The 18622-nt window shown below is 36.6% G+C and overlaps 1 protein-coding gene across 1 annotated transcript; it reads left to right on the forward strand.

The window, feature by feature from the left end:
• The first annotated feature begins 1104 nt into the window (after positions 1–1104).
• Positions 1105–15676, forward strand: ADAMTS4 (ADAM metallopeptidase with thrombospondin type 1 motif 4). Its single transcript, XM_053704482.1, has 9 exons — positions 1105–1784; positions 9582–9920; positions 10057–10189; positions 10724–10894; positions 11145–11431; positions 11616–11802; positions 12162–12337; positions 12594–12769; positions 14451–15676. The coding sequence occupies exons 1-9, from the start codon at positions 1161–1163 to the stop codon at positions 14884–14886; spliced, it is 2529 nt and encodes an 842-aa protein (XP_053560457.1). The 5' UTR covers positions 1105–1160; the 3' UTR covers positions 14887–15676.
• The last annotated feature ends 2946 nt before the right edge of the window (positions 15677–18622 follow it).

The following is an 18622-nucleotide window of genomic DNA, read 5'->3' on the forward strand; positions in this document are numbered from 1 at the left end:
TGAAAAGAAAGATAAAACGAACGAAAGAAAGAAAGAAAGAAAGAAAGAAGAAACAAAAGAAAGAAGAAAAGAAAGAAAGAAAAAGAAAAAGAAAGAAAGAAAGAAAGAAAGAAGAAAGAAAGAAAGAAAGAAAGAAAGAAAAAAGAAGAAAAGGAAAGAAAGAAAAAGAAAAAAGAAAGAAAGAAAAAAGAAGAAAAGGAAAGAAAGAAAAAGAAAGAAAGAAAAAAGAATGGATAGCCGTCAGAATGTGGCTACGAGAAGCCCAGGGATACAGACATGCATTAAAACAGCTGTGTCAGAAGTTGGCTATATTCCTCAATCGTTTTGCTGCCTCCTCTTAGTAAAATAACCCATGACAAGAGCCAACTAATTAACCCATTGTGTCCCAGAATTTCTGACCTAGGTTAGGGAATTTGAAACATGGAGGAGCTAAAGAGGAAATTAATGACCTGATTAGTAGGGGGGGAAGCTTGAACTGCGTCTGATCTACATCAGCGAAATGTTTTTACAGAAAAAAAAAACAGTCAGCCAATCTCTGCATAGCTGAGACAGCTGTTAAAAAGAGCATGCTTCTAAATGAACAGTCAGTTTGCAGGACAGGAGGAGAAAGCTTGCAAGCAGAGAACTACAAATATTCTAAGGAGAACTTCAAACCATTACAAACATTTTCCAATAGCTTTTTCTTCTTTTTTTATATTCAAAGCAATTTCATACAAGGATCAAGAAGATCTGAATAATTCTATCATTTTTCTCAGTTTTTAGAAATAAGTTTCTAATTATTTACAAAGACAAAAAATCAGTAAGGGCAGTTTGTCAAGAAGGATTCTTTTTAAATAAAGGAGGAAAAAAAAGATCAATTCTGTCCAAAAATTTGCTATTTGGATCCAACATATGAATGTTCTACTTTTAAAAGAAAAAATAGGATTTTAGAAGAAATATTTGATATAAGTTCATATAGCAATATCTAGTTAGTCCTTTCATTCTCCAGAATATTTTTATTTTATTGATTAGCATATTAGCATTTTTTTCAGCTAACATATTATTTTTATTTTATTATTATTATTATTATTATTATTATTATTATTACATTTTTGATCGGATAAATTTAGGTTTAAGATTACAAGGTTTAGTGTCACACTATTGTTAAGAATTCTTCCAGAATGATGCTGTGCATCAGCTTTGTTGCTGCTGTTTGGGTACACGTGGTGTTTGGTGTTGGAGAGAGAACTCAAGCCGGTTACAAGGAGGAAATTGTATTTCCGGAAAGACTGAACTCCAGCTTCCGCCAAGATCAGCCAGACTGGAATGGAAATGGTTTTGAGGGACCCTCTGAAAGTCACCTGCTTTTTCGATTTCGTGCCTTTGGTGAAGAGTTTGTCTTGGATTTAGAGAAGGACCCCAGTTTCCTCTCTGAAGATTTAACAGTACAGTATTTGGGCAGAAATGGACAATCTGATGCCAACGGTCTCTCGGAAACTGGCAGCGGCTACTTTACTGGAGCAGTGAATTCAGATCCAGAGTCCATTGCAGCAGTGAATTACAATGGGGCATCCCTCATTGGGGTGCTGCAATATCGGGGAGCTGAATTTCACATTCAGCCATTGGAAGGGGGAGGCCAAAACAGTGCTGAAGGTGTGGGGGCACATGTGATCCGGAGAAAAGTGCCAGAGCAGACCAATGGACCTATGTGTAATGTGGGACCACAAGTTTCTGTAAGAGTTACTGGGGATACAGAAAACACCAACCAAGCTGGAAAGTACCAACAAACAGCTAAAAGATCTAAGGTAAGAATTTTGGAAAGGCTTAACATCAGTTATTAAAATTACATATTAACGTATCCAGCGCCATATCTGAGTGCCAAGTAATTGTTTTATTCCAGACTGGGGATTTCCCTTAGACTTAAAACAACATATTTTATTGCCATGTAGGAAGCTTACATGCTTTCTCAGCATTGAGGTATTGTTTTGGAAGGCTTCTTTAATTACATCCATTGTAACCAACCACCTTTACAACACTCCACTGTCCTCCTCCTGTTTGCCGCAATGTAGTTATGAGTAATTTAGAAAGATGCTTCAAACAGGATTTTCAGCTACTTGTCAAATGAAACATTACTGAATGAATGAGCTCTCTGTCCTTTCCCAGAACTGAGACAATCTTTATTCAAATTAAAGTACCAGTAGCTACCAGCCATTCTTATGAATGCTGTTTCAGGACAGGTTGTGAAAAAATGATTGAATGCGATAAAATGTTGTTATATGCAATTTTTTTGCAGGTACAGTGGAGCAGAGGATTAAAAAGTCCTTTATGATAGGTGCCCCCTTTTATAATGTACAAATTCATGCAATATAGATGATTAAAACTCAAATTTCGACTAATGGTTCTACAGATCTATACAAGAAATCACCACAATATATTAGTTGCTGATGACTATGAATCTAATGAAACATGAATATGGAATTTTTGTCACAGGAAAGGAATCTTCCATCTGGGACTTTATTGATCTTATAGCAGCTGGTGTGGTCACTGTACAACTGTTGGGTACTTTTGCTCTGGATTGAAAGAATTAAAGATTTAATGTTGTGGTTATAGAACAGGCTCTCCCTAACAGGTGTACTGTGAGAGACCAAGGTACAGTCTGGTGCCAATGCCTTGGTCTGATCCTAAATATAATTATCAGTCATAATAAGACAAAAGAGAGAGGGTAATTCATTCTGTTTTATCCTTCAATGGGATCTTTGTCTACTATTGGACACAGGAAGGTTCTTAATTCATCTCCCTTGGGAGCCCCTCTGTGTGATCTGTACCTTTGTTCCCCTCTTTAAACACAAGTCAGATATTTTAACTAATATCTGTTGTTGAATGATTTTAGTTAAATTTCCTCCTTTGTGAAAAATAATAGTTAAAGAACTAATTTATGAGATGCATAAGGCATACTGCTATATTTTCCCTAATTAATTATGTGCATACAAAGGCAACCATAAAAAAATGCACACAAGTAACTATTGTAAATATAGTGCAAAAAATGCTGTTGTTCTCTAAACATATTTTGTTTCCTTTAATAGCAGTTAACAATCTGGTCTGTTTTAATAATGAATGTGAATTTTCGTATTTTCTATCTGTCCAAGTTTCAAACCTGCTTTTCATTTTAGTGCCCCTAAATCAGGTGATTATCTAAATGTTTCAACCTGTAGTGATTAGAGAATCAACTTCAGCTGCATTTTAATCTTAGATCTTTCCAGGAAATAGAAAAAAGGCCCATTTCTCATTCCGTTAAAGCCAAAAGGCTTATAATACTAAGAAGTCACATAACTCTCCAATCAGACAAAAGCTTATAAAATCCTATGCTATTGTATGGAAATTATTCACTATGATTTGCAGCTAATTATTCTTAGTATATAGGCGTAACTGAGTAGCAGAGGAATTGGGAGAAAATTGTTTTACTGAAGTGTTTTATGATTTTTTTTGTAGTTAATCTAGACCTCTGGTTTATGGCATTAAATCAAGACACAGTGTAGCAAAATAACATGACATCATGTGTGTTTAAAGGGACAGTCTAGTCAAAATTAAACTTTCATAATTCAGATAAAGCATGCAATTTTAAACAACTTTCCAATTTACTTTTATCATCAACTTTGCTTTGGTATTCTTTGTTGATAGCTATACCTAGGTAGGTTCATATGCTAATTTCTAAGCCCTTGAAGGCCGCCTTTTATCTCAGTACATTTTGACAGTTTTTCCCAGCTAGACAGCACTAGTTCCCATGCGCCATATAGATAATATTGTGCTCACTCCCGTGGAGTTATTTATGAGTCAGCACTGATTGGCTAAAATGCAAGTCTGTCAAAAGAACTGAAATAAGGGGGCAGTCTGCAGAAGCTTAAATACAAGATAATCACAAAGGTAAAACTGTATTAATATAACCGTGTTGGTTATGCAGAACTGGGGAATAGGTAATAAAGGGGTTATATGTCTTTTAAAAAAATACAAATTCTGAAATAGACTGTCCCTTTAAGTAGTTGAATATAGTAGTTGAAATTACGACGCATGTCCTAACCTGGGAGGGGATTGAGGTTTAAAATATTGTTTTTGTTGTTTGAACACCTTTAAATTTAAAATTAAATTAATTAGTACGATTAGGGTAAGACCCTGCCAAAGCCATCTGATACAGTCAGGAGGAGCAAGTAAAGCTAAATTGTTATTAGATTAAGGCTTGTTAAGAAATATGGGGAAAGATGGAAACAGTTACAAGTGACAGATCGGCCCATTGTAAAGCACATGTCCCACCTACATAGTGAACTTTGTTAGTGTCACTAGTAAGGACACTCCTCTTCTGGCAGCACATGGAGAACAAATCAGAACATTCCACTCAAGGATTTCCTTTTATAATCTACCAAACATTGACTAAAAAGCTCAAACCCAAATAAGCAAAACCACAACAAACATATCAAAGCAACCAATAATGCATCAGCTCCTGATATGTATTTGATACAAGATAGATAGATGTGGTTGATTTCCATTACAATAAAAAAACAAAAAACAGTTACTCCTAATAATAGTCATGAAACGTCCAGTAAACAGTAGTGTGGCTCAATATAAATTAAAAATTAATAATATATATTCAACTCTAGATTAATGTTTGGGTTGCCGTTTCAAGAGTAAAAGAAAACTCATTAAATAGTTACCAGTTCTCAGGAACTGACTAGAATATATGGTTTACAGTTTTATAGATTTCCTCTGATTGACAAATAGTGATGTGGAAATGATGCATGTTTCCCACTCAACAGACAAGGAAAATATTCTTTGCAGGTTCTCATTTTGCTCCTTGAGGTCTCCCACTGGTTAGTGTCTGGTTCCATTGTGGGGGCCAGTGGAAGATGAAAAACTGACATCTCTAAGTTTCCGTTCCAAAAGACTAGGTTTGCTTGGCCACAAGCCAAATAATTCAGGGTTAAGGTGGTAATGACTTTACCACAGGCCTTTATTCCAATGATGCATTTTCCAATGGGTCAAAATCATGCACTTTTTCCATTCATCTCTAAAAGACCAAAATAAAGGAAACAGTTCATTGATTCTTACAAAGGATCTTGAATAGCTTGACATGAAATGAATGATCCTTTGGAATAGGTATAATCGTCTAGTCTAGAGAGATTCTAGCTGTCTCTACAGCTTCCTGCTAACAGATGTAGGTCTATGACCAAAGGCAAGACGCCATACTTTTCAACCATTTAGCTGCTAAGCAAGGTTTTAATGTAAGGCATTTGCAAATAAGGGGTTAAAGGTTACGCAATTAGTGTACTCAGTATAATTAAACTGCTTTCCGAATTTACAGATATGACTATAAAAATTATTGGCATGCTATATTCTTAAGGTAATAGCAATAGGCTTACCAAATAAGCTACATTCCCAGGTTAACTTATTTAAATACAGCTTTAAAGCATTTGGCCCAATTTAGAATACTAAAGCAATGACTTCAAATTTTCCTTTTCATTAAACCAAAACTATTTACTTTGTCTGTAAATCATAAAGTGATATGTTTTATTTTTATTTTTGTAGAGTGGCCCCTGTTAATATGGGCACAATTAACGTGTGCTCTTTGGGATTAGTTTTGTTGATGCAAATTTTCCTTCGTAGGAAAATGTTCTGTCCTCTTTCATGTCCTTAATAGTTGAACATTGCTATCTGACACCCTCTTCTCTTGCTAAGCTTGGCAGTCCACTCTCTGATACATTTATATTGTCATGTTCATTTGTTGAATCTCAGCTAGTTGACAAAGACAACTCATGGCTCCAGTGGTGAAATCATTGGGACCAGCTGCCTGTAGGAAGGCCAAGTTCTCTTTTTGTGTCTTTGGAAGATTTCTGACTTTAATCCCTTCTGCCAAAACTTAATTATGACTGTTTTTATGTTTCAAGAGTTATCGAGGATCTGGCCACTACAGATAACTTTCTATATATGGTAAATAACTATGCAATTGAAAAGCACGGGTAACTTTCTCAGTTTTCAGCAATGATTATTGTTGTGACTTATGACAATAATAAATAGGAATGAATAAGTCAAAATACATGAGAACAGACCAATCAGGAGAAAGACAGTAAAAGAAAAAGGTAGAAGAGAGAAGATTAAAAATGCCAGTATTACAAATGGTGTATAATTTTGTCATTTACACGGTGGCATAACCAAGTAACCAGTAAGGGGAAAGAAAAAGACAAATAAAGAAAAAATGATTCAAAGAAAAGAATAGAGAGAACAGGCAATGCTCAGAAGGCAAGAAGGGCCAGAAGAGATAAAGACAAGGCAAGAGAATGATAGCAAGAGAAAGGATACAGACAGACAGCTGTTGACACAAATTGGCAAAAGGGTCTATAGGTAATTACAACCTTGTCGATAAGTTGACATAATTAAATGACCACTCAATGCAGTAGAATTGCATTCCTAACAAGTGCATAATTAAAAGACAATGCAATTACATATACTCTGAATTTCAAATAAGCAGTGGATTTTTTTTCTGACAAATTTATTTTTTTTCCCATTTTCCGGCCCCTTGTATCATGTGACAGACATCAGCCAATCACAGACTTGTATACGTTTTCCCTGTGAGCTTGTGCACATGCTAAGTAGGATCTTGTTCCCCAGAAAGTGTGAATATTAAAAGACTGTGCAAAATTTGATAATGGAAGTGTCTTAAAACTGCATGTTCTATCTGAATCATGAGTTTATTTTGACTTGAGTATCTCTTTAAGTAACACAATACTATGCTTTCCTTGCATCGGAAGTTTGGGCTACCAATATGCCTATGCACAAGAGCCTTTAGTTGCTTTAAGAAAGTACACACATAACTTGTGTGATAGACTGTCAGTGTTTAGGAACTGATAGCTGAATGACTTGATGTGAGAGAAAGAGTAGACACTCATGTGTGGAGCCATGCCAAAGATCAGTCGAGATGTCCAAACACGAGGCTCGGAATTAAGGTACCTTGCACAATCCCCCTAACAGCAAGGCAATGAATGTTCCTTTGTGCTGAGCACATAGCTAAGGTTACAATACAATACTCAATAGGTAAACTTCATCCAAGGCACTCACCCATAAAATCCTGTGATGAAGGACAATGCTGTGCTACTGGGATACAGATACTACAGGAAATGAGAGAGGGAAATAGTCCTTTCAGCTATCATAAACTATTCCTTGTAGATACCATCTGTAAGACTTACTTTAATCAAAGGTTTTACCCTAGACATTCTAAAGAAAAATACTATATATATATATATATTAATATTTTTTTTTCAATAACAGCGTTTAGGAATGGGACATTGCTCAATTTCCCGTCAATGGTATTACTACCAGAACATTACTGCATTCTTTCAATGCTATTTCTTTGTAGATTTAATCCAACTGGCTTTGATATGCTGAGTCCAAGTTATCGTTTTTATTTATTTCTGAGAACATTTTATTTTGGTGAATAATCAGAACTTAAAGTTCCTGTCAAATGTTTCTCCTTCCCACACACATACGCACTCACATTAAGACTTTATTACGCACTGTTTATATATGACAATGAGGACAACCCATTAATAAAGGATTTGCGCAAGACAACCAAAACATAGACATGCAGGGTCCAGACGGCAGAGGGAATCTGGTCCAAGAGGCTGTCACAATAAAATATGGGGAAATTCCATTCTTTGCAGTCGTTGGTCTATATGTGTGTGTTGTGCATATCAGTAATGACAAGTACTAGAGTAACAGTAGCGCGTCAGTAGTGAAGTAAACTTGTCATTAAAGTTTGTAAGAGCTCTGAAGATCCTCGGCCCCCTCCATTTCCCCATGATCCTGGGATTAAGCCATTTCCTGCAGTTATTTTACATCATTTTTGTAGGATTGCAACACATTTACACATTATCTGTCTCAATAATTCCCTGGCTGATTTCACCAATGCAAGCAATGCCTGTGTATCCTGCACTGTAACTCTTTGCTAATATCGTATGACTGTATTATTTGCTGTAATAGCTTAGTTCTGGGCTGAGGAAGCTTTTTGAGGGCCCAAACTGGTGACAATCTTCTTTCTAGAGCTCTGGGTTATTTCCTCTAAAATCAGAAGGGAGATTAATGAAATGTTAATTTGGGTTTTAAATCCATACCATATATAAAAAGTTAAAGTGATATAAAACACAAAATTTTATTTCATGATTTAAGATAGAACATACAATTTTAAACAACTTTGTAGTTTACTTCTATTATCAAATTTTCTTCATTTTCTTGTTATCCTTTGTTGAAAAGCAGAACGGTAAGTTCAGGAGTGTGCACGTGTCTGCAGCATTATATGGCAGCAGTTTTGCAAATGTTATACATTAGCAAGAGCACTATATGGCAGCACTATTTCCCATCATGTATGACACTAGAACGAAGTAGATCTGTTAATAGAAGTAAATTGGAAACATTTTTTTAAATAGTATTCTCTATCTGAATCATGAAAGATAAATGGGTTTCATGTCCCTTTAAAGAGTTAAATTGCTGCTATATAGCTTGGATGTAGAATTTTTTTAATTATGTATTGCAATTTAAGTCAATGAAACCAAGCAATACAGTGGTAAACCAATAACCCAAAGGCAGAGGGCCAGCACATTTATTACTCACTGGTGCCATGGGTTCACCGCCCCTGGCCAAGTTTATGCTACCAAGGATCTGTATATTTATGCCCTGTACATTATACTCTGCCACTAAATTTTGTTCATTCAGCCCTGTAACTCATAACTGCTTCTGAATAAGAAGAAATTCTGCATTGTAAGTCCTGCCTGACATCTAACAACATATTCTGCTTCTACCAGGATATTCTGCCATATAAATCCTTTCTTGCTGCTACAAAACATTTACTTATTCTGCCTAGTAAATCATTCCTCTTTATGCTACACTATATTTTAGCTTTTGCTCTGTTACACTTCTCCTGACAAATAATTTTTTTTTTCGCTTTAACGCTTTCCACTCCCCTTCTTCTCCCACATTCATGGTTCCTATTAGCTTAGAAATCATACATAAAAAAACTGTGTAAGGGAAAAAAACATTTCCCCTGTGAGGAGTATCCAGTTTAAGACTGACCCAATATTGTAATAGATCATTAAACAATAGCAAACCTCAAAGCTTTCAAAAAAAACTATGCAAAAGTGTGTTAGAAATAATGAATTAGAATGAATGAAGGATCTACAGCGATGGAAAAATTCAGCTTAGAAGATAGGAATTCTGACTGCGAGGGCCTCTTTGTGAGGGAGTACTGACTGAGGAGTTTATAGGAAAATTAAAATTAATCTTACAGTTCATTCATGTTGTTTTGAAGCACTTTGTAGGTACTTAAATCTTGGTATTGTTATATTACCCAGAACTCTTCAATAGATCCAAAGTTCTTTTTTTAATTTAGATTGTAACAGACACTGAAAACTAGCAAGACAACATGATGATAAATTAAAGCATATGCAGTGATGTTTACTGTTTTCTATAAGCATGCTAATGTGAACTATATGCACGTAACAGTAATGTATCATTTATGGTGGGAGCTGAGAGAAACAGCGGACTCATTATCCTTTTTGTTCCTGTAGAGATTTGCATCAGTTCCTCGCTATGTAGAGACCTTGGTGGTGGCAGATGAGACCATGGCCAAATTTCATGGAGCAGGCCTCAAGCGTTACTTGTTGACTGTTATGGCAGCTGCGGCAAAGTTTTTCCGCCACCCTAGTCTGAAGAACCCAGTGAATGTGGTTGTTACACGTTTGGTTGTAATAGGGGCAGCAGACAAATCCAACACTTATGGTGGTCTGAAGATGACTACACATGCAGCAGAGATGTTGAGGAACTTCTGTGAGTGGCAGAAAGGATTGAATAAACCTAATGACTCTGATTCAGAGCACTTTGACACAGCAATACTCTTCACCAGACAGGTAGGCCTCCTTAAGATTATCAATCTGCTTTCTTCCTTGTTCAAAGAGTGTGAATAATAACTATGTCATGCTGTGTGTTTATAATATAAAGTTGTTTATCCACATTTAATAATTATTTTTATTCCCTTGCTGACAGAATCTGTGCGGTGTGTCCACTTGTGACACATTGGGAATGGCTGACGTTGGTACTGTTTGTGACCCATCAAGAAGCTGCTCCATAGTAGAAGATGATGGATTACAATCTGCATTTACAGCCGCTCATGAGCTTGGTAAGGAATAAAAAAAGTTATCTGTCCAATCTTCTGTATATTATTCCAATAAATAATATTTCCTTTTGCAATTACTAGGTATGCGCAAAAGTGGTTATTCAGATATTCGTTTGCCAAACTAATTCCAAAAATGGCCTTTGGTAGCAGCATTTGGCTATTTTCAGTGCCGTATATATTAGTGTTAAAGTGTAACGCACAAAGATCTCTGCACATCCAGATTGCAATTTAACAGTAATATATCCGGCACTGAAAATAGCCAAATGCTACTACCAAAGGCCACATTTGGAATTTGTTTAACAAACAAATATCTGAATAACCACATACCTAGTAGTTACTAATTTGTGAAGTGGTTTCTGAAATTACAAGTAGTTGAAATTAAATATATTTATATGTTATGTATAGTTTGAAAAATGTTTAGTTATTTCATTTTAAAAAAATAACTGTAGGGTTAAAAGTGTACAGCTTTACATAATACAAAATTTTATATGCCTGATACAACAATGGTATTTATAAAACGTTTCTGTGTCCCCTTAGGCCATGTGTTTAACATGCTCCATGATAACTCCAAGCCCTGCATAGAACTGAACAGACCATCCAGCAACACAAGGCACATGATGGCGCCTGTCATGTCATATGTTGATCCTGAGGAATTATGGTCACCTTGCAGTGCCAAATTCATAACCGACTTCTTAGATAATGGACATGGTAAATATCTCCCTTTTTATATCACATCTCACGTTATATTTTAACTTTTTCAGAATGAGCTGTTTTAAAAATATGCATTCTATTAACTAATATTTTGTTACTGCATTGACAGAATAATGCTATCTTAGTGCAGACATATTTTGCAGAAACAACCACCCTCTTCAATTGTTCCTATTTCTCATGCATATGTTTATCATAATTAGTATTAATCTCAACAATATCCATAGTAATCATTTGTCCATGTATGCAGGTCATTGCCTTCTTGATAAACCACGAACTCCTCTTCGCTTACCAGTGCCCTTCCCGGGTAATGATTATGACTCCGACCGCCAATGCCAACTAACATTTGGACCTGATTCACGCCACTGTCCCAACCTGCACACCCCTTGCTCTTCCCTGTGGTGTACAGGGAGAATTGATGGACATTTCATGTGCCAAACCAAGCATTTCCCATGGGCAGATGGCACTCAGTGTGGAGTGGGAAAGACCTGCATGAATGGACGTTGTATCAGTAAAGTTGAGATGAAAGCCTTCAATGTGAGTATTTGCATGTGGTATTAGTCAGTGGCTAACAAAAAGAAAATACATTTATTATAATCAGATAGGAAGTTTAATTACTGCCTAGTTCATTTAGCTGTAACACTTAAATATACGGCATTATGTTTAACTAATCCATTTCTTTAAATAAAGTTTTAATATAATCACATTATCTTTTTTGCAGATACCTACAAATGGTGGGTGGGGATCTTGGGGCCCCTATGGAGAATGCTCTCGAACATGCGGAGGTGGTGTTCAGTTCTCTCACCGTGAGTGCAACAAACCTGTGCCTCGAAATGGGGGGAAGTATTGTGAAGGAAAGAGGACCCAATATCGCTCATGTAATACTCAGGAGTGTCCAACTGGCAATGGTGAGTGTCAATGTAAATAGTTATTAATTCTAGTTATTTTTTAATTTTTCCAAAGATTCAATATAAATCATATTAAATTTCAATATCTGGACCTAATAATAAGAATAATTTCAAAATAATTAATTGATTGTAATTAAATTTAGACCATTTATGGGAAAAAACACATAAAGGGTTTTTGTTTACCTTTTTTTTGTTTTGTTTTTTACTGTAGAAGTTAATGATTTTATAATTTAAGGCCCCATGACTGCATTTTCTATACCACTGTGATATTTTGAGTACAATTGTTGTTAAGGTGTATGCATTTGCATCATGCTACAAATCAATCAGGTGGTAATGTAACTATATGTGCTCTGTTGTAGCAATGACTTTCCGTGAGCAGCAGTGTGCTGTTTACAACCATAGAACAGATCTCTTCAAAGGCTTCCCTTCACCAATGGATTGGGTGCCAAGATACAGCGGAATTGCCGAGAAAGATCAGTGCAAGCTCACCTGCCAATCACGACCTCTAGGATACTACTACGTATTAGAGCCAAGGGTAAGTCTAACTTTACCTTCTAGTTTCTATTTTCCAACTACTTTCTCAACATTTAAAGCAATTACTATACTAAGGGTCACCTGCCAAAATATGGCTACAAAATGGTATTTCTGTTTGATATAGGTAGGTTATAGGTATGGGTGCTATCAAATGTATTCTAAAGATTGGGAGGGAGGAGCATAGAGGGATGTATGTGACTAACACTGATACTGTCTGATGCTTGTTAGACTAACTCATTGCTGATATTTCCTTGCAGGTGTCAGATGGTACTCCTTGCTCCCCTGACACCACTTCAGTATGCGTCCAAGGTCGATGTGTTCATGCAGGTTGTGACCGAGTTATTGGATCAAAGAAGAAGTTTGATAAGTGCATGGTTTGTGGTGGAAGTGGATCTACCTGTACGAAGACCTACGGTTCTTTTACAAAGCCCCGGTAAGACTTCATTTAATGAGGTGTAAAGTTTCTTCAAGTGAAAAGGACACTTAAAGGGACAGTCTGCTGCAGATTTTTTATTTTTTTAAAAGGATAGATAATCCCTTTAATACCTATTCCCCATTTTTGCATAACCAACACTGTTATACTAATATACTTTTTCCTCTGTAATTACCTTGCATCTAAGCTTCTGCAGACTGTCCCCTTATTACCAATTAGTGCTGACTCATAAATAACTCCATGGGAGGGAGCACAATGTTTATCTATATGGCACACATGAACAAGCACTTTCTAGCTGTTTAAAACTGTCAAATTGCAGTGAGATAAGAGGCGGCCTTCAAAGGCTTAGAAATTAGCCTACCTATGTTTACCTTTCAACAAAGAATACCAAGAGCAAATTTGATAATAAAAGTCAATTGGAAAGTTGTTTAAAATTGCATGCCCTATCTGAATCATGGAAGTTTAGTTTTGAGAATCCTCTCTAATTCTAATATTATTATTCACTGTAGTACACTGGATAAAGTATAAGCAATTCCTTTCTATTTTAGTTCATGTATACCATAGAATAACTGAATAAATGTAGATTTTTTTGGCTGAAGAGGTCTTTTATTTTGACTAACTAGAATCGATAAAACATCAAAGACCTGTGTGTGTGTGTGTGTGTGTGTATTTATATACACACACACACACACACATATATATATATATATATATATATATATATATATATATATATATATATACTGTATATACACACACATACGTATAAAGGATTTAGAAGTCCACAGAAGTGCACTATGTTAACAGTACATAATGGGTTAATGCTTATGTACAAAGCTAAAATCATCATCAAGTATCTGCTTCTTTTTTTCAATATTTAGAACAATGTGCAGACCAGATGAGTCTTGTGGTGTTTATCTGCCTTTAAACTCAATATTTTTGTTGCTATCCCAAGTGTATCATGTATATTCTGTTCTTTCAGTAAAGTAATTATCTCTTACAAAAAAGTGAACCCTTTCTTTTTCTAAATTTACAACTGAAATATGTTTCAAATTACCCTGTACCTGTAGTGAACCTCTTAGATGATAATAAAAGTGGATCAGTGCTGACTGAGTGATATCTGATAGAATAAGGGCTATGGGACAGTAGCAAGTGAATAAACTAGTGTAAAGCCTTGACAGGCGTTTTTGAAGTTAAAGGGACATGAAAAACCCACATTTTTCTTTCATAATTCAGATAGAGTACACAATTTAAAAAAAGTTTCCAGTTTACTTCTATTATCAAATTTGCTTCGTTCTCTAATTATTCTTTGTTGAAGAGATATCTAGATAGGTAGCGTGCACATGTCTGTAGCACTAGATAACAAGAAATAGTGCTGCGATCTAGTGCTCTTGCTAATGTATAAAATGGTTGCAGAACTGCTGCAATATACTGCTGCAGACACGTGAACACTCCTGAACTTACCTTCCTGATTTTCAGCAAAGGATAACAGGAAAACAAAGAAAATATGATAATTGAAGAACAATGGAAAGTTGTTTAAAATTGTATGATCTATCTGAATCATGAAAGAAATTTTTGGGGTTTTATGTCCCTTTAAGAAAAGTCAAGCTGTGTTATCGTAAAACTTTATGCTGCACAGTAAACATAATCTGGTCTTACACATTCTGTTTCCTTCTCACAGATATGGATATAATGATGTGGTTACAATCCCAGCTGGAGCCACTAATATATTGATTCGTCAGAACAGTGGATCATCTTCCACCAGTGACGGAGTCTACCTGGCTATGAAGAGGCAGGATGGTTCATTTGCCTTGAATGGAAACTACATTCTGGTGCCATCAGAACTCGACGTCAACGTGGGTGGAGGAATGACAGTACGTTACAGTGGTGCTACTAAAGCCATGGAGACCATTGTAGGACGAGGTCCTCTAAAAGAGTCTTTGACCATTCAGGCACTAGTGGTCAGTGACCAACGGGCACCAAGGCTAAAATACACCTTTTTTGTTCCCAAGCCCTCTACACGCTCAGTCAATCCCAAAAAAACTACAGAAGACTGGATGAAAAGGAGAGCCCAAATCTTGGAAATTTTGAGGAAGACCAGAAATAGCCACAAGTGATCCTGGGAAATGGCAGACTTAAGAACTAAACTGTCTCATTTAGAGGCAGGAATACACATTGACCTAATTTATATTGGGTAATAATAGAAGATGTTGTGGAATCAGTAATGATCATTATAAACAAGGCTAACCTACAGCATGCTAACACTGAAAATGCCAAAAATGAGTCATCAGTTGGGCTATTTCTCAAAGACTCAGAAGACATGCTGACTCATAATGGTGGTACAGACTTATAATGATGATGGGAGATATAAACTAGGGCAGACTTTGTAGTAAATTGACTTATTTGTGTATAATAAGCCTCTGCTGTTGGCAGGTCCAGCAATTGTGGCTTTATCCAAATGTTATCTTGAACGTTTTTGTTCATGATATTACACTTTTTTTTTCTCTGGATGAGCTTTGGATGTTTGGATGTCAGAGTCGCCATTGGGGAATGACTATAAAAAGCTTGATGCTCCTATTGAATAATGGAGCAGCTCACTTGAGCACTTAGTTATAAAGGGTTAGAAACATCAAACCTACAGGACAAAATGGGGGAGGCGATGCTTTCTCTTGGACTAAAAGTAGGGTCTGGACACCCAAACTATTTAATATGGACAATAGAAATAAATCAGTGAGGTCACTAAGCAATGGTTAAGAAGTGTTAGGAGCTATCCACAAAAGCACTGATGTGGAAGATGGATAATGTAAAATGTGTTTTGTGAAGAGTTCCTCAAGCATGCTTTGGAGCATGAGTTGATACTGAAGTAGGGTTTTCCTCAAAATTTTATTAAAAGGTCTTTGTAATACAGATATATGTGTTACCATAAATCAGGAATATCTCTGAAGGTCAGTGAGCAACAGGGGACTTGGCTATAATTAAAAATTCTAAATGAAGGTGGCAAAAGTCCACCTTAACATCCATTAACTTATTATGAGAGATTTATGGTGCTATGTATACCCCTATTTATTCCCAATTAATATTGGTAATGTCATTGTAGACTTCCAAGTTTACTATGGGAAAATGTGTGCACAGAGATAACACTAAAAGCTAACCAAGGCTGCATGATGTATGTACACCTGGACAATCCTAATGCTCCTTTTCACAACTAATCCTACAATTGTATGTGGTGCTATTTTACCTAGACAAATGCAATGGATTAAGGAGCAGATAATCCTATAATATAAAAGGCCAAGTGTGTTTGTCCGAAGCTGTCATGCGCAGTAGAGACTGCATGAGGACAAACACAACTGGCCTTCAACAGACTGACCTGGCATCTGCTGAGTGCCGACTGGGTGTGAGGGGGGGGGGCGTTACGTGGGCAGGGCCGACGAGGACGGGGCCTGGCAGGCGTGAGAGAGCTCAAAAGAGGGGGGATAGAAGGAGAGCAAAAGACAAAGAGGCGGGATAGAGAGAGCGAAAGAGGGGGATAGAGACAGCAAAAGAGATGGGGAGAGTGCAAAAGAGAGGGGGGAGAGTGCAAAAGAGAGGGGGAGAGTGCAAAAGAGAGGGGGAGAGAGAGCGCAAAAGAGAGGGGGAGAGAGAGCGCAAAAGAGAGGGGGAAAGAGAGGGGAAGAGAGAGAGCAACATAGAGAGAGGGGGAGAGAGAGAGCAGAAGAGAGGGGGAGAGAGAGAGCAAAAGAGAGGGGGGAAAGAGCAAAAGAGAGGGGGGATAGAGAGCAAGGGGTGGAACAGCTGTACTGCAAAAAATGGCCCGTGTACACGGTCTTTAGGACTAGTATAGCTACAAAATATTAGACGGGCTTAGAGGATGACCCAGAGTTTTAGAGTTCAGAGGTCTCTTTGAATCAGCATGCCTCAGGGAACTTCTGTCTCAAGGAATAATCCAATGTGCGCCATCCATTGTGTACAGATCGGTCCTCTTATTTTTAAATGATAGTGTCTATTTATTTATTTATTAAATTCTAGATTAATGGCATATCATAAAATAGAGGGAAGGTGTTTGCAAATGTAGAAATTCCACATGCTGTTGGCTGAGGATTAACCTCTTGGCTGCCAGAGCTGCAGTGTGTTAAGTAGTTGTCGTGCTATTAGGATGGCAAACAAAAAGTATTTACACTGAACTATCATTTAATTCATGATATAGACTTCTGCGTAAGATTCCACCAGGCTTGGAATTACATTTGTATACAATTGTGATGTAAAAGTGTTTTTACATGTCACATTCTGACACACACCTACAATACCATTAAAATCAAGAGGTTCCTATCATCTAACAAATCGCTGTGCGCAAAGTAGCAGTAACAAAAAAGTATAAACTGTTAACCATTAATTGTTCAGTTGCAAAGTTGCACCCATTGCAGTGAAAATGCACATTGTGAAATAGACCTCAGGACTGAATGGGTTAAAAGAATACCCAGCAAATGACGTAAAATCTATCTTCATAATGTTAACATTTTATATTAATTATTGTATGTTTGTATTTTTAAAAAGAATGTACAAAATTATTTAAACTATTTATATATAAAATAACGAATTCTGATTTTGTTTGCGTTTTGTATTTCTGTGAAAGATGGGAGTGCTACCAGATAAAAATATGTTATCAACATCACTTCTTTCCAAAGCATTTCTGCAAAATGATATATACCGCATCTGTGAAACTTAAAACAGTTTACAGATGACATTAAAGGGACACTATAGTCAAAATTAAACTTTCATGATTCAGATAGAGCATACAATTGTAAGAAACTTTCCACTTTAATTTTATAAAACAAATTGTGCCCAGACTTTAAGAGGCACCAGTTCCTACTAAGCATCTGCAAGAGTTCACAGTATATACATATATGAATCTGTGATAGGCTGAATGCTGTCACATGCTATAGGGGGCCATCAACTTAAAGGAACTTTTGAAATGTGTTACAAAAAAAATCTACTGCTCATTTAAAATTCAGATTAAGTGCTATTACATTGTATTTTCATTATGCAATACTACTGTATTTAATGGTCCTTTAAATAATACAATATTTGATATTGCTTGCATATTTTGTGCAAACCATTGGTGATCATGGTCAATACACCCAACACCTTCTTACTCGTGTGATCTTCTATACGTCCTGTATAGTGGCGTATTTAGGTTTTGTGCTCCACTAGGCATACAAAATGTGCTGCCACCACACACACACACACACACACTAGGTTTTGAGCTTTTTTTAGCCATTATATTTTTTAAGTAAGGGTGTTCTCTCTTTTTTTTTTTTTTCATGTAATTTCCAAACTAAAGAAAAGTAGAGGAGGGAAGAGAATGGGTGGGAGAGATACAAGAGGTGAAGGAGAAATGGAAGAAGGGAAGGGAAGGAGAGAAGAGAAGAGAGAGGAAAGAAAAAAGAAAGAAAGGGAGGGAGGAGGCGAGAAATACAAGAGAGGGGGAGAGAGAAGGAGGGAGGGAGAGATACAAGAGAGGGTGAAATACAAAATAGGTGGAGAGAGAAGAATGGAAGGAGAGATACAAGAGAGGGAGAGGGAGAAGAAAGGAGGGAGGGAGAGAGAGAAGAAAGGAGGGAGGGAGAGAGAGAAGAAAGGAGGGAGGGAGAGATACAAAAGAGGGAGAGAGAGAAGAACGGAGGGAGGGATACAAGAGAGAGAGGGAAAGAGAGAGAGATACAAAAGAGAGAGAGAGATACAAAAGACAGAGAGAGATATACAAGAGAGAGAGATACAAGAGAGAGAGAGAAAGATACAAGAGAGAGAGAGAGATGAGAGAGAGATACGAGAGAGAGAGAGAGATTGAGAGAGAGG

Source organism: Bombina bombina, chromosome 1, assembly GCF_027579735.1.
Source record: "Bombina bombina isolate aBomBom1 chromosome 1, aBomBom1.pri, whole genome shotgun sequence".
Taxonomy (NCBI): domain Eukaryota; kingdom Metazoa; phylum Chordata; class Amphibia; order Anura; family Bombinatoridae; genus Bombina; species Bombina bombina.

What these genes read in the sequence shown, in the direction of transcription:
- ADAMTS4 (XM_053704482.1), top strand. Translation starts at nt 1,161, where the DNA reads ATGATGCTGTGCATCAGCTTTGTTGCTGCTGTTTGGGTACACGTGGTG. An exon ending in CAATACTCTTCACCAGACAG is followed by an intron (nt 9,921 to 10,056) that starts GTAGGCCTCCTT and finishes CCTTGCTGACAG; the next exon opens with AATCTGTGCGGTGTGTCCAC. An exon ending in TACAGCCGCTCATGAGCTTG is followed by an intron (nt 10,190 to 10,723) that starts GTAAGGAATAAA and finishes GTGTCCCCTTAG; the next exon opens with GCCATGTGTTTAACATGCTC.